Source organism: Peromyscus leucopus, chromosome 1 (genome assembly GCF_004664715.2).
Source record: "Peromyscus leucopus breed LL Stock chromosome 1, UCI_PerLeu_2.1, whole genome shotgun sequence".
NCBI classification, from domain to species: domain Eukaryota; kingdom Metazoa; phylum Chordata; class Mammalia; order Rodentia; family Cricetidae; genus Peromyscus; species Peromyscus leucopus.
The window spans coordinates 52,008,894-52,034,238 of NC_051063.1; the positions used below are offsets into that span (position 1 = coordinate 52,008,894).

General features: G+C 50.0%; 2 protein-coding genes across 5 annotated transcripts in view; both read left to right on the top strand.

Annotated features, from left to right (window-relative positions):
* Positions 1-4,748, top strand: part of Slf2 (SMC5-SMC6 complex localization factor 2) — a 53,454-nt gene extending 48,706 nt beyond the window's left edge. For both annotated transcript variants that reach the window (XM_028891110.2, XM_028891112.2), the window contains one exon: positions 1,623-4,748. In XM_028891110.2, coding sequence (XP_028746943.1) covers positions 1,623-1,658 — 36 coding nt within the window. In that variant the 3' untranslated portion in view covers positions 1,659-4,748. The remainder of the gene's footprint in view (positions 1-1,622) is intronic.
* A 5,730-nt stretch (positions 4,749-10,478) lies between these two features.
* On the top strand, positions 10,479-25,041 carry Sema4g (semaphorin 4G). Of its 3 annotated transcripts, none has more exons than XR_003736744.2 (16): positions 10,479-10,574; positions 13,359-13,872; positions 13,975-14,123; positions 14,357-14,419; positions 17,700-17,798; positions 17,911-18,004; positions 18,151-18,264; positions 18,497-18,660; positions 18,734-18,903; positions 19,193-19,337; positions 19,463-19,685; positions 19,917-20,032; positions 20,133-20,293; positions 20,443-20,504; positions 22,755-23,807; positions 23,935-25,041. XR_003736744.2 is itself a non-coding variant. In XM_028891132.2 (15 exons), the coding sequence occupies exons 2-15, from the start codon at positions 13,749-13,751 to the stop codon at positions 23,582-23,584; spliced, it is 2,514 nt and encodes an 837-aa protein (XP_028746965.1). In that variant the 5' UTR covers positions 10,479-10,574; positions 13,359-13,748; the 3' UTR covers positions 23,585-25,041. The 3 variants fall into 3 exon arrangements, 1 of the variants encoding a protein (XP_028746965.1); XR_005091876.1 differs by having other exon boundaries at positions 24,036-25,041; XM_028891132.2 differs by having other exon boundaries at positions 22,755-25,041.
* Positions 25,042-25,345: the final 304 nt, after the last annotated feature.

Sequence of the window (25,345 nt, forward strand, 5' to 3'; positions counted from 1 at the left end):
TATGAAACCCACTGCATGATGTATGGTTTGTGTCTAGTTTTTAGGGTTGGTTTGCACCCATTTAAAATGTCAGATTGCATCAAATGGAGGTTATTTCACGAGTACATCTAACAATTCTGTTAAGATAAAATGCATGTTGTCCATTTCACCACTTAGTCTGTGGGGACTAGTGTAGCCACAGAATCGAGCAGATCATCGCCACACTTGAACTTTGGCGGTCCCTCCTGTTCCTCCACCACCTTCATGCCTCTCTTTACCTCCCTTAAGCCCTTGGCAGATGCCTGCCTGCTTTTGTCAAGATTTTCCTCTTCTAGATTACTGCACTATGTGGTCTTTTGTGGCCAGCTTCTTTTTTCTAATAATGATAAAGAAATCCATGTTGTAATATGTATATCCTTTCTACTGCTAAATGATATTTGACTGTATGGATATATAACATTTATCCACTTAACAAGAAGAGCAAGAGTTGTTTCTACTTTCTGACTATTCAGAATAATATTTCTCCAGGCGGTGGTGGCGCATGCCTTTAATCCCAGAACTCAGGAGGCAGAGGCAAGTGGATCTCTGAATTAGAGGCCAACCTGGTCTACAGAGCTAGTTCCAGGACAGCCAAGGCTACACAAAGAAACTTTGTCTCAAAAAAATCAAAAATTAAATTAAATTAAATTTCCATGAACATTTATATACAAGTTTTTGAGTAAATATGTGTTCAAAGGAAAACATCTTGAGCGTATTCTTGGGTAGAATCTCTGTCTCATAGTATTTCAGTGTTGGTGTGGGGCTCAGGCTGCCCTTGAACTCTCTGTGAAGCCAGAGGTGACCTTGGGCTTCTGATCTCCTTCCCTCTTCCTCCACTGCTAGGAGTGCAGGTATACACCACCACCTCCTGTGCATTCTGAGCTACTGAACAAATCCTGGTCCCTGTGCATGCTGGGAAGACTTCTACCAAATGCAGTGTGGGGCTGTTGTTTTTTGTTAATTATTATTTTGTTTTGTATGTATGGGTGTTTTATCTTCATGTATGTCTATGTACCACTTGCATGCTGGATAATCTTGGAGGCCAGAAAGTATCAGATCTCCTGGGACTGGAGTTACACAGTTGTGAGCTTCTATTTGGGTGCTGAGAATCAAATCCAGGTCCTCTGGAAGAGTGGTCAGTGTGTTAACCACTGAGATGCCTCCCCAGTTCCCTCAATAAAATGTTAAGGCTCTCTGTCAATGTGGCATTAATAGAAAAACTTTATAATCAGTTTAACACATTAATCTCTTTAAATATGTCTGTTTGTGAGTGTGCCCATGAGAAAAATGTCCTGTTTTTGTGTTAGGCCTTTTCATTGCCAGAGCACAAAATGGAAAAGTTATAAAATCATAAGAAATTTTCAGCTGGGCATGGTGGCTTCGTGCCTTTAGTCCCAATACTTGAAAGGCAGAAGCAGGCAGATCTCTGAAAATGAAGGCCAGTCAGGGCTAATAGTAAGACCCTGTTCTCAAAACAAGAAAGATGTTTTCAGAGACGTGTATATATCATGATTTTTCTGCTTTCATTAATCAAAGACTGCTGTCCAATGATTAAAAGGATTAGTTCATAATCTGATTAATTTTTCCCTTTCCCCTTTCTCCAGGGGCAGCTTCATGACTTCTGGGTACCAGATTCTTAACAGGAGTTACAGCAGCAGAAATACAAAGCAAGAAGGGCCTTTCCAAGAGGGTTACTGTGGATCCAGCAGACGCTAAGGAACACAGCTGTGTGCCACTCGAATATGCAGTGTGGGGCTGGTGATGAAGACTGCCGTTTCTGAAGCAGATATGAAATGCCATCTGCAGCTGACCTTAGAGGAAAGAAAGGGGCTTATAAAAGAAGGGTAGGGTAGACAGAGCTGATAGAAGACCCCAGCCTACCCTCCCTAGCACCCCTTGTTTTCAGCCGTTATCTTGTTAGGTGGCTGCATAGCGCCTGGGTCATCGCAGCACAGGAGGATAAGTGTGGGCCAACTGGAGGAGCTGGACGTTGAAACGAAGGCCAAGGTCCAGTGGTTTGCATTTCCCTCTTGGTTACTTTAGGATACAAAGGGAAAGTCTAGAACAGAGTTCTGTAATCACAAGTGTGGGTCTCTTCTGTAACTCCCCAAACCAGACAGCTTCAGTCCATACATTGTCCCTTTACTATTCAAGACTATAAATCTGAGATTTTTAAATCTATTTAAAGTCAAATAAGAAACAGACATACTGTCAGATTGCCCTTAGAGGAAGAGATGAAGCTACAAAGTAGTGGCTGTTTTTAAAATGCCAGAACATTCATAGGCAGTTTGTTTAGGATTTCTTGTAAATGCATATATTTTTAAATTACTGATTCAATCATAAAATCTTAGCTTAGCCAGAATTCTGGCCATTGGTAACTATATTACAGAAGTCTCTGTATAAAGGCTTAAAAATCTGGAAGTTTCCAAAAACTTGTTCCCACAGTATATAATTTATCAGAGACCTTGATGATGTTTATTTTGGGGACACTGTGTGTATGTGTGTGTGTATGTTTGCTCGAGCGTTTGTACCTTGAAGTTGTTGCACTTGAAAACCACAGCTGCTCTAAATTCTTTTAAACACTGGAAAGCCATCCTTTAGTTTAGATGGTAGAGGGTTAGCAGAGGTGCACCGCTAGATTGAGCCCGAGGCCCTTTGAAACCTTTGGTGGGAACACTCCTGCTGACCATTGTCTGTCTGGAGAGGTTTGCTTCCTGAAAGGGATGCTTATTCTTTGAAAATTGGCTTGAGTGGCTTGCTCCCTCCTGAGCATGCTAACATCTGTGTGGGTCCAGGTGGGGGGTGGAAGAGGAACTGGGCTCAATGTTTATGGTTTGAGAGGAGAAAATAAGTTCTGAGAGCTAACTTTCTACCTCTAAATTGAGGCTTAGGAATAAAAACCATTTTATCTTAAATTTATCATTTAAAATAACATTAGTAACTTTTGAGCTCATGTCAAGCATTGGGCAGTTAGAGATTTTATAGGGAAGACTAAACAAATCAAATTTACAAGAACTGAAGCTGATTGAGGCTCCAAGAGTCAGACCAACAAAAGTTTTCTTCTGTGTTGAGTTTACCGGTAAGAATAGTATATTGATGCTACCTCTCAAGGGTATTATTACAAAATGCCACTATGGTTACAGAGATAGATACAAAGAGTTATATTTGACAGAAGCTTGAAACTCTGGCATCTATCTGCCCAACAATGGGGGCTTTCACTCTGTAATTTAATACCTTGTAGATACATTATTTGTGTGTAATTTTATAAGTGTTCATATTTTTCTCATTTTGCATTGTGTAAAGTGTACAAAATCTCAAAGTATAAAATCTGCTTATATTGCTTGTAATTACAGTGTGTAAATATTTTCTATTGTGTACATTGACGGGGACAAGTGGGTTATTCAGGTTTTTAAGTGACCCTTTTATATTGCAGTTTCAACTGATAACCACCCATCAAATTTAAAACCACTTTGATACATTCTTATTTAGCAGTTCCAATAAGAGTAAAATCTCTATTTTCAATTGTCTTTCTCCATGAGAGAAAAATACTTTATCCTTCCCTTTAAAATAAATGGCCAGATATCAGTTTAGGCCCTTGTATTTATGACTCTGGTAACAGTCTTCAGTCTCCGGGTCATAGTCCAGTCAGTATTTGCATTTGGGTTCTCATAGAAACTTTGTGATTCTATTTTAGCATAGTAGCTCATGATTTTTCTCCCAAATCAAGTATTTCCATCTCCTTCCAAGTCCCCATGCTTTATCTCCCTCTCTCCGGCTTTGTTGCCCAGAAAATGGGATAGTAGAGAGGAAGAAAATGCTCCTTGCACAAAGACTGTCAGGCCACATTTAGGACTTGGCAAACAAAGCTTGCACTGAGTGGTGGTGTGTTTGGCAATCTTACTGTGCCAAAAATCACCTTGTCTAATTTTCTGGATGTGTATGTCAAACTTATTACCCTTACTGCAAGCTGAAATTTAAAGTACTTGTGTTTATGCTTTTGTGTGTAACTGTTTGCCTTTTCTAACCTGCTTTTCTTGTTATCTGAAAATACAGTTCTATGATAACGTTCCGTGAAGAGGCTCTGTGCACAAATCATCTGTGTAGCACTGAAGTCAGCATTTGTGCATTTTTTGTCTTGTCTCCTCCTGATGGCAGTGGTGCCTTTGTCACCTTTTGGAAGGTTGACATTTTGTTTTTGTTTTGAGTGCAAGTAGTAGCTTGCTTTTGACTTCACAAAAATATATATATATATCCCCAGTAAAAGATAGATAACATAGTGTGTTACCATCCAGGCTCTATTGAAGCATTTGCTTCCCCCCACCCCACAATCAAAATAGATACAGTTGGTGGGGACCGGCCAGTAATAATGTGTGGAGTCTTTAAACCAAGAGTAATTTTTTACATTTGAAAATGACTCGTTGACAAGCAGCTGAGTTAAGTGAACTGACTTGGCTTGTCTCTCAGGAGGCAATAGGGTACAGGTGGTGGGCATGCGAATCTGTGCAGTCCCATCTCAGTGGGTGTGAGCACTTGATGGTGCCGGCACACCTCATCATCTGTGTGTCAGTTTCCCGGGCATTGTGTCAGCCAGTTAATCCCCTAGCTCTTAGGCAGTAAATGCAATGTTTCCTCCTCATTTCCCCCCTTTCTTTAAGATTTTATACTATGTCTTGTTTAAAGGCCTCTGAATGTATGTGTATGTGTTATTAAAACTTTTTTCTCAGTTGAAACGTGTCTGGTGGTGTTTGATTGAGGAATGAAGGTGAGGAAGGATCTGGAATGGCCTGTCATAAGCTTCTTTCTTCCTTGCTTTGGATTCTCCAGGGGTTTTTTAGCTTAATGTCTCTTTCTCTGTGGAAAACAAAGCCACAGCTGTCCACAGTTCATGTTTACATCACCCAATTAATAACTTGCTGTATACTCGACAGCCAGGAATTTAATAATCTCATTCTTACCTCATTCTCCACAGACAATGGCTGCTGTTGAGTACCTACATGTTAGGATTTGGTGGGGAGCAACACAAAACTCATGACTCTTACCTGCTGGTGTCTGAGGAAAACAGAAGTGGAAAAATCACCCTTGACCTGGGTGTTGTGTTTTAGACCCCAGGGTCAAAGGTGATTATTGGCAAAATTATTAAGGCCACTCCACGTAGTTAAAAGGAAGATTTATTTAGTGGGTAACTTACAAATGAAGGGATAGGTAGGTCGCGGGGTCTGGGGAAGGTGTATTGAAGCCCAGCGGTGTTCTCTGGAGCTCTGCTCAGTCAACCTCCACCTTCTAGGGTCCAGGATCAGAGAGAGCGTGCTAGCCCATCCAGATCTCAGGTCTCTTGGCGCCTCCCTTGGCCCTGCCTCGTAGGTGTGACAGTTGTTGAAGCCTCAATGGGGGTTGGGACTTCCAGATCAAAGCTGGAGTGGCTACCCACTACAGGTGATTTTACATTGCAGAAGGGTTGAGACCCACCTGTGGCCTGATAGACAGCTACAGCCTCTGCTGTGCCAGCTGTGTGAAAGCTGACACCTCAGAAGAGAAACGTATGACCTCACAGAAGGCCTAGGCATTGTTGCCAGAGCCACAGTGTCAGCCATGCAGTACTCCTCCCTCATGGTAGACAAGGTGGAGAAGATGTGACAGCCCAGGTAGAAGCAGGTGTGGGCATAAATACTAGGGGATGATGGGTCTGTAGTTTAAGGAAAAGACGTAAGTGTAGGCTTGGCCTCAGGCCTCAGATCACCATACTGGCAATTGCCTTTGTTGGCAAGAACCTGAGTTTCTTCAACCTGTCGAATAACTATTTCAGGTTCGTGAAGACTCAGATGCATGCATTGTTGTCGCTCAGTACAAAGCCTGGCGTACAGCATGAACAGAACAGACCTTAGCTACCGTCACTGAGCTATGAGCAGGCTCTTGAAGAAAACAAAGGGTGGTGCACATCTTTAATCCCAGCACTCAGGCGGCACAGGCAGGTGGATCTCTGAGTTTGAGGCTAGCCTGGTCTAGAGTGAGTTCCAGGAGAGCTAGGGCTGTGATGCAGAGAAACCCTGTCTCAAAAGAAATTTGATGTCCCTGGAGAAGATAGATAGTTCAGTAGCTAATGTGGCTGCTCTTCCAGAGGATCTGGGTTCAATTCCCATCACTTATCATGGCTAACAACTGTAACTCTTTTGCCCACTTCTAACCTTTATGGGCACCAGGCATAAACTTAATGCCCAGTTAAACATGTAGGGAAAAAGGCCAGGCAGTGGTGGCGCACGCCTTTAATCCCAGCACTTGGGAGGCAGAGGCAGGCAGATCTCTGTGGGTTCAAGGCCAGCCTGGTCTACAGAGTGAGTTTCAGGAAAGGCGCAAAGCTACACAGAAAAACCTGTCTAAAAAAAAAAACACCCATGCACATAAAATATTAACTAATTGGTTAATTTTAAAAAGAAAATCGGCCAGAAGCAGGCACCTGTGGCTGTGCTTCTAAATCAGACCTTAACTCCAAAAGTCACAGCTGGAGATGCTGCTTCTTCAGACTGGGAATTCTAGAGGCTTTCCATCCATGTCCCTGCTGCAGAAATAAGATTATGATTCCTTGCTAAATAAATAAACCACGCATGCTGTCCCGGTGTTACAACTCATGCCTATAATCCCAGCACATGGGAGGCAGAGGCAGGAGGATCACAAATTTGAGGCCATCCTGGGCTACAGCGTGAGACCCAGTCTTAACACCACCACCAAGTACGCTGATGGTGGAGGGTGGTTCTCCAGCATCTGCAGACATGTCCTGACACACCCTTCTTGCTAACCAGGGCTGGAGTCCGGAGGCCAAACCAGAAGGCCGGGGTCTGGGTTCGAGTCCAAGACAAGTGGCTAGGATTCTGGAACACTTAACAGGCAAAACAGGCTTCTGGGGCACAGTAAGACTACACAGCATTGTTGCACGGGTGGCAGTCACTACTGAGGAAGTGCCTTGGCTGTGTGTGGCCAAGAGATCACACACACACACCCCCATAAGGAAAATGCCAGGCAACCACAAGTAGAGATGGAAGGGCAGGAGCAAAGGCACCAGAGTGGGCAAGAGGCAGGACATCTTGACCAGGCCAGTGTCCTCATGCCTCAGGGAGCCTCTGTCTAAGGAGTTCCGGCTCATAGGCTGCATCTTCCCAGGTCCCTGACACAAGGAGTTCACTTCTATGTGCCAACCCTAGAGCCAAACCAGCCTGAGGTGTCGCCCAGGACACCAGCGCCACCAGCCTCCATCACTTTATCTTACAGCAGAACCGGGCGAGGCAGTCTAGCCAAAGTTTGTGTTCTCCAAAGAATTCCAAGTGTCATTATCTTCACATAGCTGCCCTGTGAAGCGGCCAGCAGTGACTTCAAGGATAAGTAACACCCCACTCAATAAATGACCTGCCTCGTGTCCCATGGTCTTAAAATTGTTATGTAGCTGCGGATGACCTTGAACTGGTCCTCCTGCCTCCACTGCCAAGATCAAAGGTGTGTTCCAGCAAACCTGTTTCAATTAGTGCTTATTTATTTGTTTAGATTTCAACTCTTCTCTCTTCACAGTCAAGAATTTTACTCTTACCAGCATGGTTTGCAGGGAGAAGAGTTGTCTGGAAAAGTGAGATGCTGAGCTCGAAGTGGGAACAGAACAGAAAGGAATGGATTGTGTACTGAATCTGTCTTGCCAGAAATACTGAAGTAAATGCCCAAGACAGTTTGTAAGTGCCATCCTAGAAGCTGGCTTTGAAACCACACATTTTACTCATCTAAGACAGTGCAAGAGCTGGGCAGTGGTGGCACACACCTTTTAATCCCAGCACTCAGGAGGCAGAGGCAGGAGGATCTCTGAGTTCAAAGCCAGTCTGGTCTACAGAGTGAGTCCTAGGACAGCCAGGGCTACACAGAGAAACCCTGTCTCAACAACAAAAGGGTGCAACTCAGAAAATCTCACCTCAGAGCTCAGTCCTGTGTCTAGCATGCCTTGGACCTGGAAACTTGACTGGGTCTCAGAGGGAATGAAGAAAAGATTCTTCAAAAAGAATCGGGTGGTCTGTGCTCACTCTGATGGAGCAGCACCCCAGCCGCCAGCAGCTGGACCCTCAGTGAATTGATTATGTACAGGACAGGGAGGAGTAAACTCGTCTTCATAGGAGGTCTCTATTGGGGAGCAAACTTGGGTTACAGTCATCCAGGAGGAAGAAGATGCGGTTGCTAGTTTTTGCACACACTGGTCAAACCTTCTTAAACACTCTTAGTTGCACACACCATCATCTTGTACACACTATTGTACTTGCACAAACTCCCAACATCTGCACTGGACCTGCTGAAGGCTCAGGCCACCCAGCAGCCTGAAATATTGGGTCCCTTGACATGGCCATGCCCACACATTCACTCAAGACTCATCTGTTCTTTACACGTTCACTAAAGGCTCTCCACAACTCGGTGAGCTGCAGAACCTAGCACTCTGGCCTACTTGCTTCCTCCTGAGGGATGTGGAGTCAGCATTGCAAGTCTGTGAACTTAGAGAGCTAGGCTTCTTAGCCTACTGGTCACTGCAGTTTCTCCACAGTCAGGTACTGGCATGGCAGTCTTCTGTCCTCTTCCTTCCAAACCCACTTTCCCACAAAGCCTACAGTCTTGATTCAGTCTGTACTGAATCTGTCAGCACGCCTAAAATCTTCCCAAGCTATTAGCTTACCTCTCCTCTATCTTGCACTAAGAACACTCCTGTCTCACCAAATCAAACCCACTAGCCTTTTGTGTGTTCCTTCTCTTCTTCCTATCCACCCAACAAGCCCGTCTGTTTAGTCCTTTTCCCCACGCTTGCCTGGCTAACCCTTCTCAGACTCCTCCAATCCTGTCCTCCATCAACTCCACATATTTCAAGGCAAGTTACAATCTGCTTAGAACCTGTTTTCCCAGCTATAAAACGAAGCTACTAACTCAATGGGATGAGGGCACAGAAAAAGAAGTGAATCCGGGCAGTCTAGAACGCGTGTGCTTGGCTTGGGCAGGTGAGATGGCCCAGCAGATAAAAGCTGTCCGTCACCAAGCCTGACCATCTCTGAGCTTGATACCCAGCCCTACATGGTGGATAGAGAACAGACTCCCTGCAATTTATCCTCTGGACTGCTACACACGGGTGGTGACATGCATGCATGCATGCACAAAAGAAAAATGCTTCAAGTGTGTGCACTTTTGAATATAAGCATATCTCCCAGTCTCCCCCGCTGCACCCCACACACAGTAAGTATCCTGTTTGCAGAGTGCCAGGAGACATTCTGACAGGGGGTGGAAGTGTGATCTGGGCCCTTCTGTCTAGCAGTCTGCAGTCACACACAGTCCAGACTCTGAGACTGTATGGATTGAGTGCCAAACTGTACAAGCTTTGGGGAATCCTGGAAGAGGAATGAAGTTCCTCCTCGGGCTCTCATCAGTTTAACACGCCACTGAGCCTATTCAAACATCCAGGCACATGCAAGCCTGTTCTTTAGACTCTTGTTTTGGTCCTTTTTGCCCATCATAATGTTGTCATGGATTTTTTTTTGTGGGGGTGGGTCATGGCCAGAGCTCAGGTTTCACTAGGACTTAAGGCCGAAGTCATGGTTGATTTTGTTTCTGTTTTTCTGTGGTGCTGGGGATGGAACCAGGGTGTCCTGCATGCTAGCCATGCACTGTGCCCTTGAGCCACAACCCCAGCCCCATATTCATTCCAATAACCCTTGGGAAGGAGGAGAGCCTGAATTTGCAGGGCAAATCATCCTAAAGGAGTTGGACAAGGAAACTGAAGCTGGGAAGCATAGGCTATTCGGTTGACTGGAACACGGAAAGTTTGGAGATAAGAACGACGAAGATTTGTTGAGTGAATCCGTGCGCATGGTTGTGGCTTTTTTTTTATGCATAAAGAGCATATTTTCTGCTGTCCCTTCATCCTCCCAGGCCCCCCATCTCACCCACTCAGACCTCAAGCTGAACAGTCTGGCGAGGGTGAGAACCACACACCTTGAACTAGGAAACAAAATCTACGCAGAAGCCTGATGCATTTAACTGTAGTTCCCATCTGCACACCGGCACCCTAGGCCAAAGGCAGGAAGGCATGGTAAACATGTTTTGCAAGAAGTGAGGTGCAGGTTAGAGAGCAGAGTACAGGACTCAGGGACCCGAGGTTTACGCGTCCCTGCAATAGGTAAATGGGAGGGGTCATAGGACCACAGTAGACAGGCAGGATCAGCTTGTTTTAGGGCGCACGCGGTGGCAAGCACCCACCACCACCACCAAGGGGCGGGCAGTACCCAGATCGACTGAGCCTGGAAGAAAGGGGACACCAGGAGCCGTGGGCCTCGAGCATCTCCCACAAATCGTGTCTATTGTGCGTGGTGGGGGGCGCGAAGGAGGGCGGGCGCCCTTCCCCGCCCCCGCCTCCGGCCCGCCTCCGGCCCCCGCCCCACCCCCGGCTCCGCCTCCACCCCGCCTCTCCGGCCGCGGCCCCTTCCTCCCGCAGCTGGTGCCGTGGGGCCGCGGAGCCGCACGTCGCTGTCTCTATGGCCTCGGATCCCAGCGCAAAGGTGAGGGAGGCGGGGGAGTGCGGGCGGTGGCAGGGCCGGGGGCCGCGGCCGGGCAAAGCCTGGTCCACGTCCATTCCACCCTCCAAGCTAGGCCAGGCCTTGCTCACCGCCGAGACCCCCGGTCCCGCATAAAAGGTTCTAGAGGGGCGCGGGCCAGGCCTCGGGTCGCGCAGGGCGCGGACCCGCCTTCGCGGAGTCGGGGTCCGCAGCGGGGCAGGGACCCGCGTGGAGAACAGTGTTCCCCTGGATCTGGGTCATGTCTCCTGGCGTCCGGCGGGATCGAAGGAGAGCTTGTCCTCGAGCTGCAGCAGTAGATACTGAGGTTAGATCTTATCAAAGGAGAGAACCGCGGACTGTCCAGGATGGTGGAGGGAGGGGAAGACGAGGGAGAGCGGCCCTCGAGCCAGGAGAGACCGCCATCGTACCGGGCAGAGGGAAATACCGCTAACCCCAGACAGGTGGACATCAGGGATGAAGGTCGAGAGTCCACTGAGGCTATTGTTGGGGGAAATCCTCACCTCCCCAGTTTTCTCCACCCTAGGATCAAACAGAAGATGATCAGAGTTCAGCAGGCAGGCCCTGGGAAGGAACCCAAACTTGGGGTGAAGTGTGGGGTGTGAACTGGGGACCTTGAACCCTCTTAGTACTGGGGGAGGGGTGGCGTGCTCCACCCCCTGTCCATTAACCGGGCCCTCCCAACAGGTTAAGTGGGGGGCTGAACGCTCCAGTCCAGCTCCCCAGATTTAGAACGGCAGTCTGTAGGGGGCAAGAGGGCTGCCGAGGTAGCATTCCATCTTCACTTTGCTAAATCTGAGGGCCTCCTCCTCCTCCTCTCCGGGCTATTTACCCATTCTCCCTTTCAGGCACTCACCCCAAGTCAGAAGCCTCACAACACACACACACACACACACACACACACACACACACACACACGGGGGGGGGGGAGGGAGAGAGGTGGCCTTAGGACCAGGACTTCCAGGAAAGGGGACAGGATTCTGCTCTGCATCTAACCCCAGCAGACACTGGCAGCCACCAAGCCTGCAGCAAAAGCTGGACCCCTTTCTGCATTTCCTGAGTGTTTGCCTCCGCCTGGATGTAATTGTGTCTGAGGACTCTGAATACATACGTGCACTGAGCCTGGCCCACTATCAACAATTTTGTGTGCATGCTCCTATACACACACGTGTGTGGACACGAAACTCCTGTTGAATAGGAGGCAATGCATGTAGCCCTGCTTGTTCACCTCTGAGGATATGTGATCCACTGAATGGATGGCATGTCAACACAGCCTTATGTACTACTGTGTGTCGTTGGCCCTTTGTGTGAGCATACTTTTGCTAAGCCTCTGTGGGTGTGGGTGTGTGTGCATGACTCTTATAAATACATGTGCTCTCTGCCCTACTTGAACGTGTGCACACCTGTGTGCAAGTGTGTCACATTCTTTGGGACCTCCATGACTCAAAATAAATGTGTGCGTGTGCCATGCACTCCACACTGAGCGGTTCCTCTGATCTTGGATGTGGTCTTCCTGCCCTGTCCTTGGCACTGACTTCCGCTAGCCCATAGGGCTCTCTCTCCCTCCTGTGCTGAGCAAATAGGAGGCCCCAATCGTAAACAGGTGTGCCCTCACAGCGAGGAGCTCAGGCAGCCTGAAACCTCTGTTGCCCCAGCCCCCAAAACAAGAACTCGAGGTCCTTTCTGTGGTTCAGAGGCTCTCTTTTCTGCTTCTTATATTCTTCCTCTCATGACAATGCTAACCTTTAACTCTTGAACAGACCCTCCAAATTCCTGCTATTCCTCTGACCAGCTCCAGATCCCTCCCCTCTCTTTAAGGCCGGATAGTTAATATTTGACCAAGAAGGAAAAGGAGAGGCCGGTGACACCCTCTGTCCCTGCCTGTGGGTGTCTGGTGATATTGGGTGGATCAGGCGTCTTCCACACCTCGCCCAGCCCAGGAAATCTCTGGAAGTCCCCCCAGAGATAAGGAGGAGGCCTATCATCCACCTGCACCTCAGCTTCGGGACTAGAGGTGGCCAGGAGTTTCAGGGTCCCATTGTTCACGGTCTCCACGTTGCTTAGGCCTTAACTGGTCGTGCACACAGTGCAATCTCTGGCACAGACTTTACCCTTGTGCAGCTCAGGGACCGAGATGCCCGTGCCTCGATCCCACCCCCTCATGCTTGCGCTGCCTGCCAGCAGGTAGGGACTCGTGTAGATGCCCGGCCAGAGGGTGCAGTATGGACTCGCATGGGCAGGGCAGAGATGTGCACCCCCTCAGAGAAAAATGCCAGAGAGAAGTGTCTAATTAAAGAGAAATTCCAAAGGGAGCTCTCAGGCCAATGGGAAAGAAAAAAACAAAGGGAAAACAGGACAAAATTAACAAAAGGCCCATTAGCTGCCTCTGCCCAGGCCTTCCTGCAGAAGGCACCCACAGGCAGCCCTGCTGGAGGAACAGGCCTGTCTGAGAACCAATGCTCTACCAAGATGGTCCCAAGCAGTCTTCTGACTGGGTGAGGGCTGTTACCACGGGCATAGGTTAAAGCTAGTCTAGGGTCTTGTAAAGACAGTAAGTTCACCAAAGCCCTCTTTACCAGGGCAGAGATGGACAGAATGGCTGTGAGTCTGTCCTGATGTGGGAGTTCTGGGGATACTAGGCCTCAGTCTTTCAGTGCCTCCTGAAGTCTGGGTAATGCCATCCATCTTCCACACACACAGATCAAAGGGCTTTCCTTTTTGGAGGGATTTTGATTTTTTTGTTTTGTTTTGTTTTGCTTTCTCCTTCAGAAAACAGAGAGAGAACTGGAACTCCCCCCCAAACTCTTGGCTGGGGGCAAGGTGACCCTTCAGTAGCCTACAACCCTGCTGGGACCTTCCAATGCCTACTCTCCATGGAATTTGCTTTTGATGCAGAAAGGCACGTGACCCGTGACCCATCCCTCCCTCTGACTTCTGAGCTGTGATTCCATGGCCACACAACCTTGTGGCTCCATGTCCCCCCCATTCCAGGATCCTCCATGGCCCCATGACTACTTGATCTCCATGGCCTCCTGACCCCTGACCTTCCATGTGATCACGACCTGGACTTTGACCCCAGTGATTGCTCTTCCCCTCCTGTCCTGTGACTCTGGCCCCGGCTGCTTTTGGGGTTTTGTTAGTCTGAACTTCCCCAGGAAGATGTGGGGGAGGCTCTGGCCCCTTCTCTTCAGTTTCCTCACAGTAAGAGCAGTCCCTGGACCCTCACTGCGGAGACCATCCCGAGAGCTAGATGCCACCCCTCGGATGACCATCTCCTATGAAGGTTAGATCCCCAACCTTGAAAGGCTATGGCTGCCAGGGGGGGGGGGGGCAGGAACTAGCCTCCCAGACAGCTCCAGACAGCTCACTGCCTCTCTTGTTCCAGAGCTCTCCCGGATCCGGCACTTCAAGGGCCAAGCCCAGAACTACTCCACGCTCCTGCTGGAGGAGGCTTCGGAAAGGCTGCTGGTGGGGGCTCGAGGCGCCCTGTTCTCTCTCAGCGCCCGTAACATAGGAGATGGAGCTCACAAAGAGGTCAGCCCCTGGCACCTGGACCAACCTCAGGGTCTCCAGCTCCCTGGGACCTCAGTCCCCTGGAGACCTTTCCAGCCTTCCGGCCTCTCGATAGCACTGTCCTTCCAGCCCAGAGCTCCTTCTGAAATTCGCCCCACTCTGGTTTCTCCAGTACGCTGGAGCCCCACTGTCGGATTCTCTGGGTAGTGGCTATTGAGGTCGATATTGCAGTCTGTTCCCTTTATTCTCACTAGATCCACTGGGAGGCCTCCCCAGAGATGCAAAGCAAGTGTCATCAGAAAGGGAAAAACAACCAGGTATGTGGTCCGCCCTGCCCCCAGCTCTCCTTTCTTCCTCCTCAACCAGGGGATGCCAGAATTGGAAGGGACACAGATGGAGTGGTACAGATGTGCTGCAGCCAGCTACACAGCCACAGTGAACATTAGGAAAGGCAGGCCTTGGGGTAACCCTTCTACCCCAACCATCCGTGGTCTATAACTTGGCCTGCCTCAGGGGAATCTCAAATTATAATCATAACAATGAGTGACAACTAGATCTAGTTCTAAGACAATCCTATGGTGCATTATTATCCCCCATTTCACAGATAGGAAAAAACGAGACTTTGCTGGAACACTAGTCCAAGTACCTGGTGTCTGTAGAAGGATCCTTAGTCAAGCATTAGTCCTTTCTAGCTAAAAAGCAGAGTGTCTGGGGGCGGGGAATTATGGCCGGCTATGTAAAATCCATTTGGAGAGTTTCCTATATTTATGTACATATTTTGGAGTTTTTTGATACAGGGTCTCACTATGTAGTCAAACTCATAGAGATCCGCCTGCCTCTGCCTCCCAAGTGCCAGGATTAAACCACACCTGGCTGGAGAGCTTTTTAAGAATACACATTCTTGGACCAGCAACATGGCTCCTCATGGCACTTGCCACCAAGCCTGACAACTCACACAGTGAAAGGAGAGACCCTGCTCTCACAGATGGCCCTCTGACCGTCTTTCTAATGTGTGCCATAGCATAGGCATACATATACATAGATGAAATAAGGAAAGAAATACACATTCCAAGTCAGTTATGATGCATGTGCCTGTAATCCCAGCCCTTGGAAGGATGAGGACACACACACACACACACACTTATAGACAAAAAGTACATGTTCACACTAGGCATCCTGGTGGTGCAGGCCTATGATCCCAGCAGTTGGGAGGTAAATGAAAGAGGATTAGGAGTTTAAGAAAAGCCTTGGCCCCAAACAAGTTTGAGGCTAGCCTGGGTTATATGAGATTTTGTCTCAAAACAAAAGCAAAAGTATCTCACGGTCCACCAACCTAGAGATTCTGACTCAACGAGTCTGTGGTGTGCCTCTCTGGGACTTTCCATCACAGGCTGTCTCACTGCATTGTGGTTAATAAACAGAGCTAGTGGGGTAGGAAAACCCAGGACACAAAGTGTCATAAATGCCAACAAGGGGCTTGGACTTGATTGTGACAGCGACACCCATACTGTTTGATGCCTTAGAGGCCCTCATACATGAATCATAGGTTCCGGATCATTAGGTCTGGAAAGGACCCAAGATAGTACTGCTCTAGAAAGCCAACTGAAGCTGATATCTCCAGACCACTTTGAGCAGCAAAGCGTCAGAGAACATGCCCCAAAGCGTTGTCCTGAAGGACATTCATTTTCAAAGGAGGAACTGAGTGGACTAGTAATGGGTAAAGATATTGCTAGCAATCCACAGAGTCTGCTTAAAGGGCAAAGGAATTTATTAGAGAAGGAAAACTCACGAGACAGAACAGAGGAATTATTGCAGGGTCCTGGAGGGCTGAGGCACAGTCCCACGCTGTTCTTTCGCCTGGTCTGTCTTCAGCATCCAAAACCACAAGGGAGCAAAGAGAGAGCCACATGTGTGCATCCCAGGTCTTAAGGGTCCCAAGCGGCATCCCAGGGGCATGTACTTCAAGGTCATAGGCAGGTGTAACAGTTACCTGCTACCTCACTAGGGGTGGTGCTTCAAGGTCATAGCTAGAACAGCTATGCACTACATCTAGTATGTGTGGAAAGGACAGCATTCCTATCTCAGAGTGCACAGTGACATCCTTAAGACTCTGAGAAGTCACCCGGTAAAGAGAGATGCGTCTGCTTTCCAAGCTCATTGACTACAGAATTCTTCCCCAACTGCCCGTTTGCTGTCTTAGGGAGCTGCTCTAGGAATGCTTGTCTCACGCCATGTGCCAGATGGATTAAAACAGACTGAGTCGAGGGACAGGAAGAACAGTAGAAAGTTTGGGGCGTCCTGGAGGTTAGAAAGACGGCCTGAGCAGGCTGACGAGGAACAGACGTAGACAATGGCCGCTGCGGGTGACAAATTGGACACAGAAGTCCTCCATGGAATCAGACTCTGAGTGACAGGTGGGAGGATGGTCGAAGAGAGTGGGACAGCAGCTGAGGGCACCTGAGGGGTGTGGAGAGAGCCAGAGTGCCTGGAGTAATGAAGTGAGCATCCAGGGAACAAGCCTGCGGGCGTGGGGGACTGCGTGTTCAGAGCATAGGGAGCTGCCACCACGCCGTGGTCTGTTCTGCACTTGTGGTGCTTTGGGAAGGGGATTGGATGGGAGTGAGAGGGTGTTGACAGACAGAATATCTCTGGAAGGAAACTTCGGGCATGGTGGCACTGGTCCCCCTCGCAGGCCCCCTGGGAGACAGGAATACATGAGAGGCTGTTGACAACAGAACCCCTGTGCTGTTTGAATTTGACTCTGGAGTATCCCTCACTCACTGAGTAAACAGTTGTTATAAAGAGTAGCATGGCGGGTTAGGAAGGGGTCAGGTGGCCACTGGAGTGGTCCAAGGAAGAGGTGATGATTATCTGTACTAGATGAAAATAGTGACATGAGCCAAGTTCAAGAACCATTTGGCACAGTGAATCATGGAGAGGGACTGAATGTGGGGGTGGGAGTGGGCGGCGGCAGCAAAGATGCTTCTGGATCAGAGCAAGGTGGATGCAGGCTGAGGGGGGAAAGACTGGATAAACAGGTTTAAGAGGGACTATTTGGGTCAGGAAAAATGGGAGCTTGCTCTTGGACAGGGTGAGATTGATATTGCTTGTGAGGCAATAGAGAGAGAGAGTTAGGATTTGTGGGAGCTCCAGGATTAGGGAGGAACATTGCTTAAAAGTAACTTTTGAGCTGGGCGGTGGTTGCATGGGTCTTTAATCCCAGCACTCGGGAGGCAGAGGCAGGTGAATCTCTTGAGTTCGAGGCCAGCCTGGTCTGTAGAGTGAGTTCCAGGACAGCCAGGGCTACACGGAGAAAGTCTGTCTCAAAAAAAAAGGTAACTTTTGAGCTCATGTCCAGCCGTCATTCTCCTGAAATGCTCTCTACCTTTGAGTGCCAATGGCTCCTGAAGAGTAGGCGGAAGGGACTGCAGGAAACAGACACAGGAGAAGCTGGCAGAGTAGCGTCAGGTAATCGGAGGCATCTTGGAATGTCTATCCTCACGGTGGGGAGGCAAGAATCAGACCGCAAAGCTAGACTAACGGAGATGGCGTATATCCAAGCAGAGGACTTCTATCACTGCCTCCCTTTGTCCACAGACCGAGTGTTTCAACCATGTGCGATTCCTTCAGCGCCTCAATGCCACCCACTTCTATGCATGTGGGACCCACGCCTTCCAGCCCCTCTGTGCAGCCATTGTGAGTATCTCTGCCCCTGGCCTTGACTGTTAACCCCAGACTGGCCTGACCTGGGGCTGCAGCCTTTGCCTGTCTTCAGGACCATTGACTGATTGGGACCCTCATTCTCCAGGATGCTGAGGCCTTCATCTTGCCTACTAGCTTCGAGGAGGGAAAGGAGAAATGTCCTTATGACCCAGCCCGTGGCTTCACAGGCCTTATCATCGGTGAGCTGGCACTCCTGCAGCCAGTGCGCAACCACAAGCATGCTGTGATCTGAACGTGGATCTTGTTGCTAGGATTTGCCATTTATGCATGCCACGTTCCCTGTTGTACATGACATGTATCTCATGTCTGGATGTCCTTGTCTCAGATGGAGGCCTCTACACAGCCACGCGGTATGAATTCCGGAGCATTCCTGACATCCGCCGGAGCCGCCACCCACACTCCCTGAGGACTGAGGAAGCGCCCATGCACTGGCTCAATGGTTAGGAGGATGAGGCACAAAATGAGGGGAGGGGAGAGGTCTATTTTTTATTGTTTTCTCCCTGGGGCAGATGACCATCCCATTCCCAAGTCTCCAGGTGAGGCCTTCCATTCTGCACCTGTGTATTGTGGAGGGAGGGGCGTGGCTAATGGAGGGGCGTGGCTAATGGAGGGGCGTGGCTAAGGGAGAGTTCTCAGGCTGTCTCATAGCCACCCAAATACTCACCCCACAGATGCTGAATTTGTATTCTCTGCGCTGGTGCGGGAGAGCAAGGCCAGTGCCGTGGGTGACGACGACAAGATTTACTACTTCTTCATGGAGCGTGAAGAAGGCTCAAGTGGCTTCAGTCAGAGTCGTAGCAGCCACCGTGTGGCTAGAGTCGCCCGTGTGTGCAAGGTGCATATGATGAAGTCAGGGTGTGGGGAAAGGCTAGATCTCTGACCCTGACCCTGTGTCCCTCCCTCCCCAGGGAGATCTGGGAGGAAAAAAGATCCTACAGAAGAAGTGGACATCCTTCCTGAAGGCTCGTCTCATCTGCCACATTCCACAGTACGAGACACTACGTGGGGTCTGCAGCCTGGATGCTGATACATCGGCCCCCACACACTTCTATGCAGTCTTCACGCTGACAACACAGTGGTAAGCTCAGGAGTGCCGGGGAAGGAAAGGAACTGAGGAAATCTCAGAGCTGGAGCTGAGGTCAATGATGAGCAGATATGATCTGTTAGGGAGAGAGCTGGCTGCAAAATTAAGTCAGGTATGTCAAACTATCCTAGGGCCAGAGGGCATTGTGGTCCACTGGTGCACAAGACAGGTCCCTAGGCCTAAGGTGGAGATGGACCATGGTAACAGTAGCTCCAGGTGGAGCGTGGGTTGGAGGCAGGCTCCGTTCGTTGTGACTAAGTCCTCCGCCATGTCCCATTCCTAGGAAGACCCTGGAGGCTTCAGCCGTCTGCCGCTATGACCTGGCCGAGATGCAGGCTGTCTTCACAGGCCCCTACATGGAGTACCAGGATGGTGCCCGCCGCTGGGGCCGTTATGAGGGTGGGGTGCCTGAACCCCGGCCTGGCTCGGTGAGCACTCAGGACTGGGACCTATGCTGAGTAGACAAAGCCTTGGGAGGGTAGGACAGTTCAGCATTATAAAGAGGGAGGCAGGTGGTGGGGTCCTGAGGCTCATCCCCCACCCCCCAACTCAGTGCATCACAGATTCATTGCGCAGTCGAGGCTACAACTCATCCCAAGACTTGCCATCCCTGGTCCTGGACTTTGTGAAGTTGCACCCACTGATGGCCCGGCCTGTGGTGCCCACACGTGGGCGGCCCCTGCTGCTGAAGCGCAATGTACGCTACACACATCTCACGGGAACACACGTCGTCACACCTGCTGGACCCACCTATGACCTGCTCTTTCTGGGCACAGGTGCTTCTGACCCAAATCCCTGATCCCTAATGGCCTTGGTTACTGCTAAGTCTGAACACAGTAGTTCCTGCCACATTGGCCTGGAGTTGTTCAGTGTCCTGAGGGACCCCTGCTGGTGGCTGATTCCTTGTCTCTAACCTTATGATTCCTGAGCTGTTCCCATTAGGACTCCTGTGGGGTACTGAGAGCAGATCACACTCTGGGTTCTGACTTTTGTTCATTCTACATCAGCTGATGGCTGGATCCACAAGGCCGTAGTCCTGGGCTCTGGGATGCACATTATCGAAGAGACACAAGTGTTCAGGGAGCCCCAGTCTGTGGACAATCTAGTTGTTTCTCCGATGCAGGTAGACCTGACTTCTGGCCTCAATAAGCTAACAGAGTGGGGGACTGGGGAGACTGGGCAGAGCTGGGGTATTGCTGACCGACTGTTCTCTCTGGTTCCAGCACAGCCTCTACGTGGGGGCTGCTAGTGGAGTTATCCAGTTCCCTCTGTCCAGCTGCTCACGCTACCGTTCCTGCTATGACTGCATCCTAGCACGGGACCCCTACTGCGGCTGGGACTCCAGCACCCATGCCTGCATGGTGGCCACCACCGCAGCCAACAGGTCCCAGGGCAGAGGTTGGAAGTGGGGATGGGGTACATGTGCCCTGAATGGAGGAGGAAAGCCCACCAATCCCTAAGGGATGTGAGCTGTTACTGGTAATCCTGCTGCACATTTCTCCTTGTTCATGAATCTTGATTTTCTGTCCTCAGGACAGCACTGATACAGGACATAGAGAGAGGAAATCGAGGCTGTGAGGGCAGCAGGGATACAGGTAAGTGGAACTCATGGACTTGTGTGGATGTTTCTGAGTGGCTGGGCTTGTGTGGTTTTGGTGAGGATGACCCAGCACAGGACAAGTATTCCATAGGTACTTTTTTTTTTTTTTTTTTTTTTTTTTTTTTTTTTTTTATCAAACTATAAATGAGGACACAGGCTCAAGACTTGGAGACAGTCGGGGATGTCACGTATTGGTAGAGAGCTCTTCCTGCCTGACACATGAGTTTACTCGCTAGCAACACACACACACACACACACACACACACAGAGACAGAGACAGACAGAAACAGATGGGGGTGGGGAGTTAGTGTGTTAGTAATGGTTCTATGATCACCTCTAAACTATATGCCTAAATGGTGGGGGGATATAAATACAAATATCTACCTATAATTATTAATAATTGCAACTACAACGAGGTGCAGAAGGGTAATGTGTTTTTCTCCAAAGAAAGATCATGTAGCAGAGCTGGTAGCTGAAGGAATAAAAAAGTCAGTAATCAGAGCTGAGTACTAATATGCCAAGCACTGATCTAAATACTTCCATGTGTCTGTTCTCACAGCATTCTCTGTGAGAGGCACCATTATCATCCCTATGAGGGACAACCCTTCTGAGGCATGGGGAATATAAGGAAACTAACTGTCCATGGTTACTCAACTACGAAGCGGCAGGGTCAGAGTCAGCCTGGCCTGGAGCAGTCAGATTCAAGTTCTAAGCTGTGCTGTCTCCAAGCTAAGCAGGCGGGTGGGAGCATGAGGGCCATGACACTCAAGCAGCGAGGGCAGCAAGAAGAGAGAACTCAGGAGGGAAAGACTGGAGAGGTAGGTGAGCAGGGACCATGGCAACAGTTTTGGTCCTTAAATGAAAAGCAGCAGGAAACCTCTGAAGAGATTTACACCAGGGAGTAGTCTGATCACATTCATATTTCTAAACATTTTTTTTTGCTTTTTATCTATTTATTGGTTTTTCAAGACAGGGTTTCTCGGTGTAGCCCTGGCTGAACTCATTCTGTAGACCAGGCTGGCCTTGAACTCAGAACTCAGAGATCTGCCTGTCTCTGCCTCCTAAGTGCTGGGATTATAGGCATGTGCCATCACCGCCTGGCTTATTTTTAAAAATTAAAAAAATATTTTATGAGCGCATCTTGCCTGCATGTATGTAGGTGCACTATGTGCATGCTTGGTGCCATGGAAGTTAGAAGCGAGTGTTTCATTCCCTGGAACTGGAGTTAGGGGTGCTTGTAAGCCACCATGTGGGTGCTGGACCAAACTCAGGGCCTCTGCAGCAAGGGCAACAAGTGCTCTTAACCACTGAGCCATTTCTCCAGCTCCTGTATTAAAAGTTTTTAAACTAAGCTGGGCGGTGGAGCACATGCCTTTAATCCCAGCACTCGGGAAGCAGAGGTAGGCAGATCTCTGTGAGTTTGAGGCCAGCCTGGTCTACAGAGTGAGATCCAGGATAGCTAGGGCTGTTACACAGCGAAACCTTGTCTTGAAAAATAAAATCTTTAAAACTGTATTTAGTTTGCTCACAAGCATGTGTGTGATGTGGATGTGCACACGCCTTATGGGAGTCAGTTTTCTCCTTCCTACATGTGGCTCCCAGGGATTGAACTCAGGTTGTCAAGCTGGCAGCAAACACCTAGACTCACGGACCTATCTCCTCAGTCTAGATTTGTGTTTTCAAGGGATTAGCTATAGTTGCAAGGAATAGAGACTGAATGAGGGCCCTAGAGGGCAGGCAGCTGAGGAAGGAGAGACGCGAACAGGTCTGAGAGTCTCATGAGGATTGACGTGAGCAAGAGAGGCAAGGGAGACTCCTGGCTCCTGAGGTACACTGCTGCAGCAGCTGCTGGTAGCAATTCAAAGAAAGGACCTGGTGTGGTTGATGAAGGAGGTTTGGGCCTTAGCGAGATTCCCAGCACATGGTAAACATTCAAGTCCGGTCGTGTTCAGGAAGGAAGCTGTGCTGAAGGTAAAGAGGAGGAGTCCTTGGTAGATGGCGGGAACTGGAACCACAGGCGAGAGAGCTAGAGGACTAGAGATAAAAGGAGAAAAGGCCCAAGACACTGCTTACTTACTAGGAAGGGCCAGTGTGCACCCTGAGAAGCATGCACTCACAGGCTTGCTTAGATTCTAGACTTTGTGTCTGGTGCCCAGAATTTAGCTGTCTACTACCACCTGTCTTGCCATTTCCAATGCTGTCTAGCATGGGCAGATATTGATCTTTCCTTTCCCATCCTCCCTAGGACCACCACCACCACTCAAGACCCGCTCTGTGCTCCGGGGTGATGATGTCCTCCTGCCCTGTGACCAGCCATCTAACCTGGCCCGAGCTTTGTGGCTGCTCAATGGGAGCAAGGTCCTGAGTGATGGGCAGGACGGCTGCCGCGTAGGAGTGGACGGGCTGCTGCTAACAGACGCACAACTGGAGCACAGTGGCAACTATGGTTGCTATGCTGAGGAGAACGGTCTCCGGATGCTGCTGGCTTCCTACAGCCTCACAGTCCGGCCGGCTACCCCTGCCCCAGCTCCACAAGCCCCTGCCACACATGGGGCCCAGCTGGCACATGACATGAGGTTGTTGTATGTGGTGGCCATTGCTGTACTTGGCGGCCTCTGCCTCATCCTGGCATCTTCCCTCCTCTATGTGGCATGTCTGAGGGGAGGCAGACGAGGTCGGAGGCGAAAATACTCATTGGGTCGGGCTGGCCGGGCAGGGGGCTCCGCTGTGCAGCTGCAGACAGTCTCAGGCCAGTGTCCTGGAGAGGAGGATGAAGGTGACGAGGGGGAGGGGGCTGGGGGCCTGGAGAGTGGCTGCCTCCAGATCATCCCTGGGGAAGGAGCCCCAGCCCCGCCCCCTCCCCCCCCACCCCCGCCCCCGGCTGAGCTGACCAATGGATTGGTGGCCCTGCCCAGCCGCCTTCGAAGGATGAATGGCAACAGTTACGTGCTCCTGAGGCAGAGCCACAATGGCGTGCCAGCGGGACCTTGTTCCTTCGCGGAGGAGCTCAGCCGCATCCTGGAGAAGAGGAAACACACGCATCTTGTAGAGCAGCTAGATGAGAGCTCTGTCTGAGCCTAGCCTCCTAAACAAATGCTCTTCCGAGCCAGCCTGTCTGCCCCAGGCTGGGCCTCTGCCTCCCCAACACAGCCACCCCCTTCATGCTCCCAACTCCATTCCCCTCCCCCAACCCTTTGATGTCTCTGTAGGGCTGGCCAGAATCATGGTTAGCCAAAACCCCTCTTCAGTCTCCAAGGCACACATGTGAGCAGCCCAGGCCTACCGGTGCTCCTCAAAGGTAGGTGCTCCCTCAGGACCAAGTACTCTGCAAACCCAGACCCAGTTTCTACCCTTAACCTAAGAGCTTGGGAGGAGTGGACTGTCTTCCTACCCCATTACCTGCCCAACCTTCCTCTTCTCCTCAGGTAGGGTTCTGCAGGTCCAGATGGCCTCAATATCACCACCCTCTGCATAGCTCTGTGTGCTGGGTAGTCCTGAATTCAGACAAGACCTCTCTCTCTCCCAGCCACCTGAGTCCTGCTTACATTCCCATGTGCACACGGAAGAATGGTACCAGCTGGGCTGCAGTGTCCTGCCTGCCTCCTGGGGCACCTTGTTTCATTCCTCCTAGATTGGGGCCACCCTCCCAATTGTCACCTTCCTATCTAGTCCTCTTTCAACCCCAGCCCCATGTGGTAACCCTTTGGCAGGAGTCTGGGATAGGCCTGCCTGGGAGGTAAGAAACATCACTCCCCTCCTCTCCCTTCCTGTGCAGCCCTCGTGAGTCAGCCTCCTCACTGCACTCATTCACATGCCATGCGAGAGTGCCAGAGCTCCAGGCACGTCCTTCTCCTGTGCATGTGTGGTGACACACTCACATCATCTGCTTCCATTCCCACCCACATGCACACGCGGAAGCCCCCCTTGCTGCCTCAGTCAGACCTGTGTCTACTAGGTTTGGTCCATGGATATTTCACAGGGAGACTCCCTCCCGTTTAGCTGTCCTTCCGAAACTAGGACAAGTGACCGACACTGCACTCAAGGAGCCAGCCTCCCTCTTAGGGACCAAGCAATTGCTTCTCCTAGACCAGAGCAGGGGAAGTGATCTGAGATCTCACCTGGCACATGAAGCCCGTTCTTGGAACTATGCAAAGGGCAGAGGCTGGGAGTTTGGATGCTTGGCTCCCGCTCCTGTCCTACCTCACCAGGGCACTTTCAAGGTCCAAGGGCCTCAGATGTCTCCAGGCCCGTATGGGACAATCAACTCTGACTGAGCTCTCCCATTCCCCTTGGGTGAGGATGACTGTTATTTTTGTAGCTGAGAACGTGGAACTCCACGAGTTTTTACTGCCCTTCACCCACACCTCTCCCACCTCCACCCCACAATGAATGTATTTATTGTGAGAATGGCTGTACTTCTTGAGGAATGCCCCCCACTCATCACCCAGGTGGGTGGAACATGCATCGATGGAATGGGGAGCCTGGGCTCTGCTCCTCCTCATGTTGGTTAATAAAAGCCCTTTCCCCACGGCTCTGGGTGTCTGCTTGGTCTAGACTGGCTTTACCAGGGATAGGTTTCTGCCCCAAGGAGAAGGTGCTGCAGAGATTTCCTCATCTAGGGTTGGCTTTGCTCCCCATACAAATATTTACATAAGGAATGAGATCCTCCCCTCCTGCTCGTACTGAGCTGGCAGGCTCAGAAGCCATGGGCTGAGGCTAACATTAGTCACTGATGATGAGGATGACAAAATCACAACAGCTGAAGCACTCACAAGATTCCTAGCTTTCTACTCCCAGCCCTCTGCCTCTGGCTTTATCTGCTCAGGTAGGGATCTC

What these genes read in the sequence shown, in the direction of transcription:
- Sema4g (XM_028891132.2), top strand. Translation starts at nt 13,749, where the DNA reads ATGTGGGGGAGGCTCTGGCCCCTTCTCTTCAGTTTCCTCACAGTAAGA. An exon ending in AGCCCCTCTGTGCAGCCATT is followed by an intron (nt 17,799 to 17,910) that starts GTGAGTATCTCT and finishes CTCATTCTCCAG; the next exon opens with GATGCTGAGGCCTTCATCTT. An exon ending in GCCCATGCACTGGCTCAATG is followed by an intron (nt 18,265 to 18,496) that starts GTTAGGAGGATG and finishes CTCACCCCACAG; the next exon opens with ATGCTGAATTTGTATTCTCT.